Source organism: Vigna unguiculata, chromosome 3, assembly GCF_037176805.1.
Source record: "Vigna unguiculata cultivar grain cowpea cultivar isolate G323 ecotype 2 chromosome 3, ASM3717680v1, whole genome shotgun sequence".
Classification (NCBI taxonomy): Eukaryota; Viridiplantae; Streptophyta; class Magnoliopsida; order Fabales; family Fabaceae; genus Vigna; species Vigna unguiculata.
In genome coordinates, this window is record NC_140794.1 from 51,833,074 (window position 1) to 51,848,045 (window position 14,972).

The 14,972-nt window shown below is 30.2% G+C and overlaps 1 protein-coding gene across 1 annotated transcript; it reads left to right on the top strand.

Annotated features, from left to right (window-relative positions):
• Positions 1–2,548: 2,548 nt before the first annotated feature.
• On the top strand, positions 2,549–6,636 carry LOC114175860 (thioredoxin-like protein AAED1, chloroplastic). Its single transcript, XM_028060697.2, has 7 exons — positions 2,549–2,961; positions 3,468–3,514; positions 3,601–3,715; positions 5,720–5,764; positions 5,846–5,905; positions 6,045–6,140; positions 6,227–6,636. Exons 1-7 carry the CDS (start codon positions 2,692–2,694, stop codon positions 6,344–6,346), a joined length of 753 nt encoding a protein of 250 aa, XP_027916498.1. The 5' UTR covers positions 2,549–2,691; the 3' UTR covers positions 6,347–6,636.
• The last annotated feature ends 8,336 nt before the right edge of the window (positions 6,637–14,972 follow it).

Here is a 14,972-nt window from a genome sequence, read left to right on the forward strand (position 1 = left end):
TTTGCATTCGATCCACCTACACATAGAAAAAAAATGAAAAATTAGATATGATATAATAATTGAAATTGAAAATTTTAATTACTAGAATATAATGTACCTTCTTCATCAGATTCATTTTCACTCATGAGAACATCTTTTCCTTTTAATTTTTTAACACCTACAAACACCAAATGTAGAATATTAGATGAGAATTCACAAAAAATACTAACAAAAAATATTAATAAATTTGAGTAACTTACCTAGATGGTTTGAGTTCCATATCCAACTTCTTGTACACATCAAAGCCTCTATAGTAATATGATGAAGTCGACTACCGTGAGAAGTTAATATCTGACCACCAGTACTAAAAGCAGATTCAGAAGCTACAGTTGTTATTGGAATAGCTAAAACATCCCTTGCAATTGCTTGAAGGGTTGGAAACTTTAACCCATTTGTTTTCCACCATGATAGGATATCAAATTCTTGTGTAACCGGCAAATTATCTTCTTCCAAGTAATAATCCAACTCTGTTTTCATAACTGTAGTTCTAGATTTTTTCTTTTTTGCCATAAACTCTAAAAATTCATTCGCATCATTATCAACATCCTTTCCCAACTCCAATGATGTAGCTCTATAAGAAGAAGTTTCATTCTTTTTTGATTGATATTCCAAAACCAAATCATAGCATATTTGACGAATCCTACTAAGTTTCAGATCAAAATCATTACCATACAATTTATAAAAATAATATTCTAACATGTCCATCTTGTACCTTGGATCTAAAACTGAAGCAATTGCCAATATATCATGAATAACACTCCAGTAACTTTCAAATTTCTTTAACATTTGTATTGTCATATTTTGAATGGTTATCTCAGGAGATTTAACCCAATCATTTATTGCAATCTTGATCTCACAAATCTTTGGGAAAAAGATGTTGGCAGTTGGGTATTTGGAGCTAGAAATGATTTCTGTGATGTCATTAAATAATTTTAGCCTTCGACAAACATCCTTTGCAAATTCCCACTGCATATCAGTTGGCAAAGAAGTGTATTGAGCTTCACGTTGCAAATTATATTATATTATATATTATATTACTATGTATATATATATATATATTATATGTGTGGATATCTTATGTTTATATATATATATATATATAATTATTTATATATATTATATTATATTATATATTATATTATTATTACTATGTATATATATTATATGTGTGGATATCTTATGTTTATATATATATATATATATTTATAGATATATATTTATTTTAAGTATATATTATATTATATTATATAATAATATAAATATAATAATATATATTATATTATTATGTATATATATTATATGTATATGCGTAGATATTTTATGTATATATATATATATATATATATATATATATATATATATATATATATATATATTTCTTTTAAATTTTTATAAATTTGTCATGTTATAAATTTGTTTATAAAAGATCTCACTAGTTAAATGATTAATTTGTTTTATACGTATATATTATATATATATATATATTATATTATATTATTATGTGTATATATTATATTATATTATTTTATATTATATTATATTATATTATATTATATTACATGTATATGTGTAAATATATATATATATATATATATATATAAAAGTATATTTTATTTATATGTATATATACTATATTATATTATATTATATTTTATTTTATGTGTAAATATATTATTTATTTATATATATTTTTTAGATTTTTTAATAAATTATAAATAGTTTAGTAATTTAAGCGGGGACGGGTATTTGGGCGGGTATATATATATCCCCATCCCCATCCCCATCCCCAGTTGAAAATTTCGGGTATTACCCATACCCAGTCAAAGTGGGGATTCCCCGTCAAAACGGGGACGGGTTCGGGTGATACCCACGGGCACGGGTTTATTTGCCATCTCTACTATTATGTTCACACCTCACTATTTCAGTTTCATTATTAATTATTTTAAAAATTAATTATTTTATAAATAATTTATTTGTATTTATTATTCTATTTTTTATTTATTTTAAACTGTTATTTTGAAAACTTATTTTATATATATATATATATATACATATTTTATTTTTTAATTTTATATTTAATAAATATTTTAAAAATTAATTATATATTTTTATTGATCTTTAACTTAAATTTTTATAAAAATTAAAAAATACGATCATACATATCAACTTCGCTTCGCTAGTATTAATAATAATGATTACATTAAAATATAATAAATAATTGTACAATAATATTTCGATAATTTTGTTTTTTTCATTTAATTTTTTATTATAATTAAGCGTAATTTAGAAATATTAAATTGGGATCCCTATGTGTGTGTGTTTTTTTTCTTTTTTCAATCAAAGAGTTTAAATCAACTAAAACAATAACGTTATTACGACGCATAATATTACGTTTAAAAATTAATTTTTTTTACAAATTATTATAATTGGATAATTTTAAATCAAAATTCTTAAACTAGTTTACGTCCAATTTCAATGCTAAAATTATAATTAATCTTAACAAAAATGATGTTAGGGGCGTGGAGTAAAGCAAACCGCTCCCACGGAACTTTCTGTGGCTGTGTGCGCTGAGATCATCCATCTTCTTCTTCGGTTTGCACCACCGTGGGAATTAGAGTTGCTATTGAATTCCACGACTTTGCCAACCAAACTATGGCAATTCTGCAATCTCTGTCACCTGCTTTCCGTCCATCAGTTCCAGCCCCAAATTCTCACGCTTTTCCGGCGGCCACTCTATTTAATTCTTCCCCCAAATTCATTGACTCAAAGGGTGTGAGTGTCAGCCTCAGACATTCTATAACTTCTCCAAGGGTTTCCAATTCCCAGTATAGTCCGCAAATCGTGGAAACTCTCGGTGACGTTAGCATTTTTACAGCTTCCGGCGAGCCAGTAAGATTCAGTGATCTCTGGGACCAGAACCAGGTCAGCATGCCTTCTATTTATGTGTAAAAGCTTTCATCTTTATCCGTATCATACCCCTTTATTTCTCCATCCTTGTTTGTTTTGTTCTTTATGTGGGGGGTTCAAACAAACTAACTAGTACAATTTGGTTTGATTAGTTCTTACCTTGGGTGTCTGATTCTTTTTATTGCGTGTTTTAATTTGGTGAAGCCAACATGGGAGTGAACTGATGGAAATTATCCGTTGGCTTTTTGAGCAAGGGTGATTAATAACACTTGCCTTACTGCGTGTATTGGATATTTGGATAGGTATTCATTACGCACTGCTTCGATGTTTCACATGGTTTATCAAAATATCTATACCAATGTCGATTCTGAGTATTAGATTTAGATATCTTTTGAAATTTATCATGTCTATAATGATTTGTCTCCATTTTAAAATATGACTTCTCTTCTGTGATATAAACTTGTTATGCTAATGTTAGATTAATTTCGTATGTTGTATTAGATTAGTCTTAATTCTTGCAGGGAGTAGCTGTAGTGGCACTATTGAGGCACTTTGGATGCATTTGCTGGTAACTGATATTCAGCATGCTCAGCAATCAAGATTTGTTTGAGGGATAGTTCTTCTAATTTATGCCTTGTCTGTTCTTGTTAAAAGTTGGGAATTGGCTTTGGCCTTGAAAGAATCGAAAGCAAGATTTGATTCAGCTGGTGTGAAGCTAATTGCCGTGGGTGTTGGTCCTCCCAATAAAGCCCGCGTTCTTGCTGAAAGAGTAATTTCTCTATCCACCTTTGTCATTTTGTTGTTTTTCTGTATGCTCTAAAATATAATATAAGAACAAAGCTAGACATAGGCCATACAAGTAATCTGAGGTTCGTGGAGAGATAGATTGCTATAAAAGTTTGGAATCGACTAATGCTGATTTAGGTGAAGGTTTTTAGATTGAGAAATGATAGGTTGACACCACATTTGACCACTTTTTTTACCACCTTAAAATTAACTTGTAATCCAAGACAAATTAACTTGTAACCTATGAAGGTGGTAAAAAAAGTGGTCAAATGTGGGTGTCAACCTATTATTTCTCTTTTAGATTGGATGACAAATCATTGATAATCATAAAAATCACTTACAATGAAAAATCTTTTCACTGTTTTGTAAATAAGTTGATTGTAAGAAGTTTAAATTGGTGCCTTTTGTAGTTTATTTTTGGGAAATTTCATAAATATTAAATGACATTCATACCTCTATTAAAAATTGAATTAGAATATTTATTTTTTAATTTGTGTGTGATATCACTATTATGTCTTGCAATGGAATTTCTTCGGTCTATTGGGTTAGAGTTTAATATGTAAAGTTATCTTAGGAGACTTTTAAAATGAGACAACGTTTCTTAAATTAAATAAATAATTTTTTTATAAAATATTCTTTCATTTTTATATTTTAAAACTTTAACATTTAATTTTATAATTTTTATTTAAGTTTTAGTTAATATACTATTTTAAATAAAAAATAAGCGATGTTATTTTTCCTTTATGAGAAGCATAAAAATGTAAATGCCTTTTTTGAAAAGCACAAGGAGGGAGATGTGTGTGTCTCATTTTATTAAGAATATAAGGGATTTGTATATATTTTAAAATTAAAGAAGATTTTACTGTCATTTAGCATTACCTCATATATGTAAGTGCAATTAATTTTAATATTAAACCAATATTATTGTTTTATCATTTTGTACAAAAAAATAAACAAAAAGTACATTAAAAACAGAGTATATTTCATGGGTTTAATATATGTTGTATATCTATGGAGCGAGTGCTAGCAAGACATTTTCAACATGCTCACTTGATTAAAATTTATTAAAAACTACAATATCATGAGAGGTTTATTAAATAGCACGAGACCCACAAAACATTGTAATTTTTAATTAAGTGCCGAGTTCAAAGAATGTATTTCTATTAATATTTCTCGTACCTATTATTAAGTAGTGTGAACACTAATAGCGTGTTTGATAACTCAGAAACATTGTAGAAATAGGATGGAGACAGAAGAGATGGATGAAAAAAAGAAGATAAATTGTGTTACAGGAAAATGATGGAGGAGAAAAGTGTGAATCCCATAATCTTTTATTTCTCTATAAAATAACAAAGAAATAACATATTGCAAAAGAAATAATCAATTACGATGAAAACATAATTGCCCACAGTTTATTATGCAACATATATGGTACCAGAGAATCGTAATCAACTATGAGAGATAAACCTAATCAATTAGGTACTACCAACATAACTGATAGTTCACTAAATAAAAGTATTCAAATAATTATTTTAGATTTTTCTATTTTTTTAATCAAGCATATATGTAATATATTCCTACTTTATCTCATATTTATTTTCTTGTATGAATTTGAACACAGGTTATGTTTTTAAATGCACAGTCCAGTTTACTAATCTACCTAAATTCTATCAATTGGTTCCATCAAGTATCATACTTGTGAAGTTTATTTTTAGTTATTAGTCCTGGGTATATTTTGGCTTAGCTGTTTGTGATTCAATTTTAAATCCATTTCATTGAAGGTTCATCATTTGTGTCCTAAATTCGCGCGAGGATAGCAGTATAATGGTCATTTTTATCTTGATCTGGCGTAGTTTTGCATCTCTATATATCTGAAATTCGAAGACTTTTAATGTAAACTTACCTGTCTGTGTTTTAATAGTGGTATGAACATGTTCTTCATATCAGAACTGATATTTTCTCTCTATCTTGATATTTGCACTGACAGTTACCATTTCCAATGGATTGCCTTTATGCTGATCCTGAGCGAAGGGTAAGATGTGATTAGCTACTTCACATTCACCTACTCGACTTATCTTTTAGTTCAATATTGTGTAATTTCCCCTTCTTTCAGGCATATAATGTTTTGAAACTATACCATGGTTTGGGCCGAACTTTCCTCAACCCTGCAAGTGTAAGCTTAGACCTCTAACTTCTTTATAAATAAATAAAAACATACACACATAGAATATGTGTGTGTGTGTGAGTGACAGAGATTAGCAATTATGCATGCTGATTAATATACATTTTTAACCTTAAAATTGATAACACAGGCAAAGGTGTTTTCAAGATATGATTCTCTGCAGAAAGCTGCGGAGAACTATACAATTGGAGCCACTCCAAATGATATAAGCAGTGTATTGCAGCAGGTTGATAGATTAATCTGGAACCAAAAGTGATAAAAAACAGTTCTACCAGCATTCCCCATAGTATTGATCCATTTTGTTTTTGTCAGGGAGGAATGTTTGTGTTCAGAGGAAAGGAGCTATTATACGCAAGGAAAGACGAAGGGACAGGTGATCATGCCCCGTTAGATGATGTTTTAGAGGTCTGCCTCAAAGCTCCTGTTGCCTAATGCTCTATTTTATAGAATTTTAAATTCGCAAAACTGTAAGAATGTTCAATTTAAGAAGATTTGTTTCAGTAGATTAGATTTCCTTGAATCATATCGGCAACAACTTATTGGAAGTTGTGGATTTGATTAAAAAATCATATATAAATCATTATGAATGGTTATATTGAAGTTTCCAATCGGTATATGGCTAAAGATGTATAGCGAAAGGATGTGCCAAGTGTTATCTACCGAGAGATTCAATATAACGGTAAGAATAATATGATTGTAAGCATGTTTTCTTTTCCTCTCAACTGTCATTTAGTATTTTTGGTGTTTGTATTATTTTTCTTCTTTCCTCTCGTTGCATCTTTGAATGTATGTATATACACATGATTAGAGTTGTCAATTTGATCCATGATCGGACCGAAGGTCGAGATGGACCAATTCGGTCGAAAGTTGAGATGAGCCGTCTGAGTCGAAAGTCCAAACGAATCAGTCTAAGTCGAAGGTTTTGAGTTGGTCATGATCGAAGATCGAGACGGGCAAGCCCGAGTCGAAGGTTGAGATGGGTCAGTCCAGGTTGAAGGTCGAGACAAGTCAACATGCATTGAAGGTCTAAGACAGGCTAGCACAGGCCGAAGGTTGAGAAGGGTCGGCCTAGCCAAAGGTCGATAGGATGGCCCGGACCAAAGGCTAAGACGGGCTAGCCCAGGTCAATGGTCAAGACGGGCTAACCTGTGTGAATGGTCAGGACGACCCATCTCAGGTGAAAGGTCTAGACAACTCGAAATTTGAGACTGTTTCAGGCTGAAGGTCGTGAATTGTGAAGGGTTAGCCCGAGCAGATGGTTGAGACAAGTCGTTCTTGACTGAATGTCTAAATAAGCCAATCTGATACGAAGGTCATGATGGGTTGATCCATGCAAAAGGTGGAGGTAGACTAACACACAATGAAGGTCGAGACAGGCGGACTTAGGTCGAATGTTGGTTAAAGATGAAGTTTTAGTATTGTTGCTTATATGTCTAATAATATATTTAAAAATTAATATTTTTTCATGTTTAAAAAACAAAGTTCATGATCTAATCCTGGTCCTGAAAGAACTTTTGTGGTCGTTTTGATCGTGTGAGATTTTCCGATGGAGGGATTTTTGGGTACCAGCCCATGTGGATTTTTTTGGTACCAGTGCATGTGGATGATGGCTCGGAGTGAGGGAAATTAACAGCTCTACAAATGACAAGGTCTTTCGTTGAATCTTGGAAAGTTCAAACTCTCCTTTGTTGACGAATATGTGGTGCGAGCTTTGTCGTGTGATTCTGGCCCTACATCATCTACATTTCCTAAGGTGGGTTCATTATTTTTGGGCCAAGTTCTGTTTATTGTAATTCATCTTTGAGTGTATCTGTCCTTGTAATTTCTTGTGGTTGTAAAATCTATTTAAGGAGCAGACATGATCAATGATCTAGTTCGTATATTTTCAGTTTTAATTCCTGTTAATTGTTAGAATAGTGAGGGAACGTACGTTTGATTTGACTCTGGTCAATTTTTTTCGTGCTAGCCGGTTGAAAATAGCTCCATTGGTTGGTGTAAGAAAATATTGGGTAGTTTCCTTTGTATTTTTGTAAGGTTATATACTGTGGAGGAGAATCCTAATCTCTAAATAATGCATCTGAGGATAAAACGAGGGCAGGGGTGCAGTAACGCGGTCTAACCTGATTGGGATGGAATGGCCATTCTTTTCGAGACATTTTACATTGTTTAGGTCCAATCCACTGATAAGCCAGAAATGTCTACATGTATTGTGGGGTTCTGATTATAAAGTAAAAGTACATAACAAATAAAACAATGTATCCACTAAACAGTGCCTTCCTGTTGCAGCTCATACATGATAGTCACCCACCTGTTAGTCACCCCAATCTTGACCGAAAGCTTTGGCTTTTCCTGTTTTTAAACAACCACAGATTACAACTTACTTTCCCATCACATCATCACTTAAAAAAATAATATATTCTTCCACCACTGTTCATCTATGTATAGTCATAGAACCTAACATGTATATGAAAAGGGATTAAGTTATTCTAAAAGCATCGTAAAAGAAATATTTTCACCTTCCACATTTTTAGTTAATGTTTGATGGTAAAATTAAAAGAATGAAAGATTGAGATTTGTTAAAATGACAGATTATTCTCCTTGGACTTATAATTACATTATCTCAATTAAGGGTTCATGTTTTGTTAGTATATGTGGGATCTATACAATGAGTTTGGTTGTTTATTGTGGGTGTGAAAAAATGTTGTAGGTGAGTGCAGGGCTAGAAGTAATGTAGAATAGGTAGTGTGGTGTTGGTGTGTGAAAACTAGGATAAAAGGGTGGTGGTGGGTTTATACCGTAAGTTATAGATGATTGAAGGTACAAGTTCTTTGGGTATTTGAAGGATAAGGAGGGTAAAAGGGAAAAGGAAATGTTGAATGTTGCGGTCAGCAAAGTAGTGATAAAAGAGATTCTCACAAAAGAGTACGACATGCAACATTAATGCCGAGAGAAGAAAGAGAGAGGAAATGGACTGGGCGTAGGGTAAAGTTAACTAAGGAAGAGAGATGCAGAATGAAAGGGTTACTCAAATACATGGCATCAGAAAGAGAAAGTGCACAAGGACCTTTTCTTCTCATGCATATACTATATCATTCGCAGGGTTCTGTGGTGCCAATCAGATTAGTTGCTATCCAATTGCACTTTTTTCTGTTCACTCCTTATGCTCGTTTAGGCAATTTTCTTTAGATCTCCTGTTCAAACCAACACAATCCAATACCTTTGCTTTATCTACAAACTTCAAAAGCCTCCCTGTGTTCACATTATTAATCACGACAATGCTACGCTTCTAACTAACCAATACTAGATTCTAGTTAAGGTGGTCATATACCAACCTATTTAACTAAGTGTTCTTGTTCTTAAACAAAAACACATACTATCTTTTACCATTTATTTGGGACACGAGGCCCAAACACGTTGTATTAGTAGATATTCTTATGGGATTTCATGCACTGTTATAAGAAAAAATTGTTTTTTATGTTTCCTTCCTTATTAAACATGAAAAGTTCCGGTGATGGATTTTTTTTTTGGTGTGTGGGGATCGCTATGATTTATGAGTTGGTGGTTTAATTGGATTGGTATAAAAAAGAAAAAAATATATTTATTTTTAAATATTAAAATATTTGAATAATTTTTTAAATAACCTATGAGATGACAATCACAGTAAAATCAAGAATCAATATCTTCGTCATAATCACCACTAATATATATGATGAATTGTTTCCTAGAAAGTGTTCGTATAGTCTAAAAAAACATTACTAATATTACACGGTTTTTGTTATGCTATTGAACAAAATATAAATGAAAAAGTTACACTTTTTTTCATGCTAATTTAGAAAGACTTGTTTATAAGACGGTTTTTTGAGTAATTTATTATAAAGATAATAATTAAAGATTAAAATATTTATTGTATATAATTGTATATAACTTGACAATCAAATTAATTAAAATCAAAGTATTCAAATATTGTTAAACAACATTCTAACATTTAAAAACATGAAATTATGAACTTATATAATTAAGAGTAATAAATAATTATTAAAAAATTTTAAAAAAATTGTAAAAAAATGTTAATAAGTTAAGTAGGTCAACACACCTTCAATCCTGCTCAATCCTGTGGATTTAGTGAACCGGGTTGAGTTCAACCCACTTTCGAAAAAACTTAATTTTTTTCGATCAAACCCGACTCAAACCCGTGGTGAGTCGGATTGACTCACGAATTAAAATACATTTTGATATATCTAATCATAGATTAAATTTATTTTATAAAACTAATAGAAACACATGTTTAAGCTCACGCGTTTCTACATTTTTTGTTATAACAAAATATAAAATTATTATTATTATTATTGTAATGTTTTGTGGGTCTCTTGTAGGGATGGCAACGGGGCGGGGCGGGTACGGGTATCATGATCCCATCCCCATCCCCATAATAAAAATTCATCCCCATCCCCATCCCCAAACCTAACGGGTATACAACTTTTGACCCATCCCTATCCCCACCGGGTAACGGGTATTTTCTTATACCCATACCCATACCCATTTTTTTATTGTTCCATATATCAATTAAATATTTTTTATAAAAAAAATTTAAAAATCACACCAACGGAATCACGATACTATCAAAATATTCAATATTAAAATAACATACTCTTTTTGATTTTCATGATGTCAAATATTAAGAAAAATATTATAATAGTATAAATCTCAAATTAAAGTATCAAATAACAACTAAATAAAATTCAAATAATTATATAAAAGCTAAAAAATTACACATTACTAAAATTTTATAATAACCAAAATATTTATTAATTTTACAAATGATCAGTGGTTTCATTTGCATTCGATCCACCTACACATAGAAAAAAAATGAAAAATTAGATATGATATAATAATTGAAATTGAAAATTTTAATTACTAGAATATAATGTACCTTCTTCATCAGATTCATTATCATAAAGGAGTAAAGATAATTAAATGTGTGACCCAAATTTGAGAATATCCATTTGAACATAACATAACGAAAAAAAAAATGTATAATTAAGATTATGATAAAAGGAAAAGTACCTTGAAGATCTGCTTAAACCTTAAAGAACAAGCCAAACGATTAAAAGAGAGTAAAAAAGTGTATAACCAAAGTAACAAAAAGAAGAGCTACAAAATAAGAGTCAAACATTTTCATGAAAATAAATAAATAAATAAAGATAATCAAATGTGTAACCTAAAAATTATTTCATAGAATGAAATTGAGGAACACCTATTTGAACATAACCATGTACAAAGAGTAAAAATTATGTAATAAGAAGAAGAAAAATTACCTTCAAAATTAAATCTTGAAAAACAAACCAGACAATTGAGAGAGTAAACAAAGTGTATAACAAAAAACAAAGAGAATGAGAAATATGTTATATATATATATATATATATTATATTATATTATATTATATATTATATTACTATGTATGTATATATTATATGTGTGGATATCTTATGTTTATATATATATATATATAATTATTTATATATATTATATTATATTATATATTATATTATTATTACTATGTATATATATTATATGTGTGGATATCTTATGTTTATATATATATATATATATATATATATATATATATATATATTTTTTATAGATATATATTTATTTTAAGTATATATTATATTATATTATATAATAATATATATTATATTATTATGTATATATATTATATGTATATGCGTAGATATTTTATGCTTTTATATATATATATATATATATATATATATATATATATATATATTTCTTTTAAATTTTTTTAAATTTGTAATGTTATAAATTTGTTTATAAAAGATCTCACTAGTTAAATGATTAATTTGTTTTATACGTATATATTATATATATTATATTATATTATTATGTATATATATTATATGTATATTATATTATATTATATTATATTATATTATATTACATGTATATGTGTAAATATATATATATATATATATATATATATATATAAAAGTATATTTTATTTATATGTATATATACTATATTATATTATATTATATTATATTATATTATATTTTATGTGTAAATATATTATTTATTTATATATATTTTTTAGATTATTTAATAAATTATAAATAGTTTAGTAATTTAAGCGGGGACGGGTATTTGGGCGGGTATATATATATCCCCATCCCCATCCCCAGTTGAAAATTTCGGGTATTACCCATACCCATACCCATACCCAGTCAAAGCGGGGATTCCCCGTCAAAACGGGGACGGGTTCGGGTGATACCCACGGGCACTGGTTTATTTGCCATCTCTAGTCTCTTGCTTTAATAAATGTCTAGTTTTTTATAAATCCAAAAATCTAACAATTATATAAAAGTAAACTGAATTAACCTATTTTCAAACTCGCCTTTATCATGACAGCTTCTGCTTATCGCCTATTTTTGGCTATCAACAGTGAGATGGACAAGGATGTTTGGTACTTTCTTTTTCTTTTTTTCTTTCCTTCCAAAATGCAAGTGTCCGTATGTAAAAATTTGAAGTGTACAGTGCGGCATTATTATTTGTTTGTGATTTCACTTATATTAATTCTCAAACTTGCTTATGACTTTAAACTCGGGATTTGTGGCTGATCTTAGACCTTGATAATCAAAATTTGCTAGCATTTTCTCCACATACACAAAATTTTGAATATGCTTTATTGGCTTTTATTTCCCTCCCCAAACAAAATTTCACCCTATCGACTTTGTGAATAAAATGTAAAGTCGTTATACTCCACGTTAGCATGACGATGATTGTAATTAGCAGATATGACATGAAAAAAAGAAGTGCTTATATTATTATAAGGAAGTTATTAGATAGTCCACTGTTATCGGCGAAAAAATTTTCATCAGAAAGTTAGCAGTGGCGGAAGTTAAAATTTCTTTCTTTCATAAGATAATATAAAAATAAAAAAATAAAAAACAAAAATTTAATGTAAAAGAATAAATGGACTAGTTCATTAACCAGTGGGCTAGTTCATTAATAAGAGAACAAGAATTGTTCCTTTTTTTTCTCTGTTTTATTTCTTTCCTTTTTTTTATTATTGTGTATATTTGTATGAACAATGAATTCTTAATATAAAAGAATAATAAAGTTTTATGATTTTTTTTTTACCAAAAAATTATTTTTGAACAAACAAATTATAAAAGCATTTGTACTGCAGGAGCACAATACGCTGCTTTTCGGGGGGTTTATACAAGCTCCCACCATCTTCATCATTGCCAAAATTGGCAACTTGCAGTTTAAAATGTAAGGAGAAAATACATATCGTTCCTCATCATATCCAAAACTATATCATCCCTACCTAGACAAATAAAGTAATTAGAAAAAACAACAAAATTCATGGTAAAGTCCACATATCTTACCATAGATTTTTTTTTTTTATGGGCATCTTATCTTTAGATGCACTTAATAACTATAGCAGTTTGGTTTCTTTATATCTACAAAGACATTATCTTTAGAGACACGATATAATACACAAAAGAGGGTCTTTCTAAAACGAATTTGGATTTTCTGATGAGTTTTTTTGTACTATTATTCTACTGTGTCTTCATAATACATTGATTATTACTAATTTTGATGTTTTAAAATATATTAAAAAATATTTAAAAAATTAACACGGTATATTTTGAATGCTTAGCAAAAGACAACACAAAAAGAATTGGTAGACAATCTCAACTACTCTAAAACTAATCCTGAGGGACTAAGTGATGGTAGTGAAGAAGCATTACAGCAATGCCTTATTTTGATATAAGAGAAAAATATTGCAGAAATAAGGAACGTGCAACTAGGGAGGATAAGATATCCTCCAAAACATCGAAACTGTACACATGAGATCTTGGATTCTTGGTCATGCATCTTGGCCGTTGCAGATGAGAATTGCTGATCATGTAATCATGTTTTTCTTTGCCAATGGGAGAGGACGTAACGTAAACTATAGCATTTAATGGTGCATGTACTTTAAGTGGCTCCTGAAACACAAACATATAGCTAGAGATGACAAATAAATCCGTCCCCGTGGGTATTGCCCGAACCCGTCCCCGTTTTGATGGGGAATCCCCGCATTGACTGGGTATGGGTATGGGTATGGGTAATCCCCGACTTTTTCAATTGGGTATGGGGATGGGTATGGAGATGTACATATCCCCGCCATAATACCCGTCCCCGTTTAAATTATTAAAATATTTACAATTAATTAAGTAATGATATATATATATATATATATATATATATATATATATATATATATATCACTACAAAAAAAATAGAGATTACCGACGGTCGAGAACCGTCGATACCAACATATATCCGTCGGTAAACTACTTTTTCCGACGGACAATCGACGAACCAAAATCCGTCGGTAAAAGGGTCGTAGCTAACGGTTACCGACGGATACTGCCCGTCGGTAATTACCGATCGCGTATCCGTCGGTAATTACCGACCGCGTATTCGTCGGTAATTATCGACCGCGGTATCCGTCGGTAATTACCGACCGCCGTATCTGTCGGTAATTACCGACCGCAGAATCCGTCGGTAAGTACCGTCCGCAGGATCCGTCGGAAATTACGGACGGCAGTATCCGTCGGTATTTACATGTATTCGACGCAGCTTTTTCCGACGGATTGTCGACGGAATAATCCGTCGGTAATTTGAAAACAGTTTTTCAGTGCAGTTTGTATTCGCACTGTCCACAAAATTTATCAAACCTGCAATCTCACAAATACAATCAGACCTGCCCATCTTATAGTTATCCATAGCCAATCCAGACAGGTATCTTATACAGACATCACACGCATAAATATTTTTAGAGTCTGTATATAAAAGCCAAATAAAGATAAACATCTTTCAATCACAATCTCATAGGTTATATATGTTTAACTAATGTAAAAGCAGACATAAATAACAAACTCAGTATAGAAAAATGTCCTAATAATCTACATAATCATCTGAATGATTTTCTTCTGTAGGGTCTTCTTGTTGCTCAATTGTGGCTGGACTGGAGTGGGCTGGACT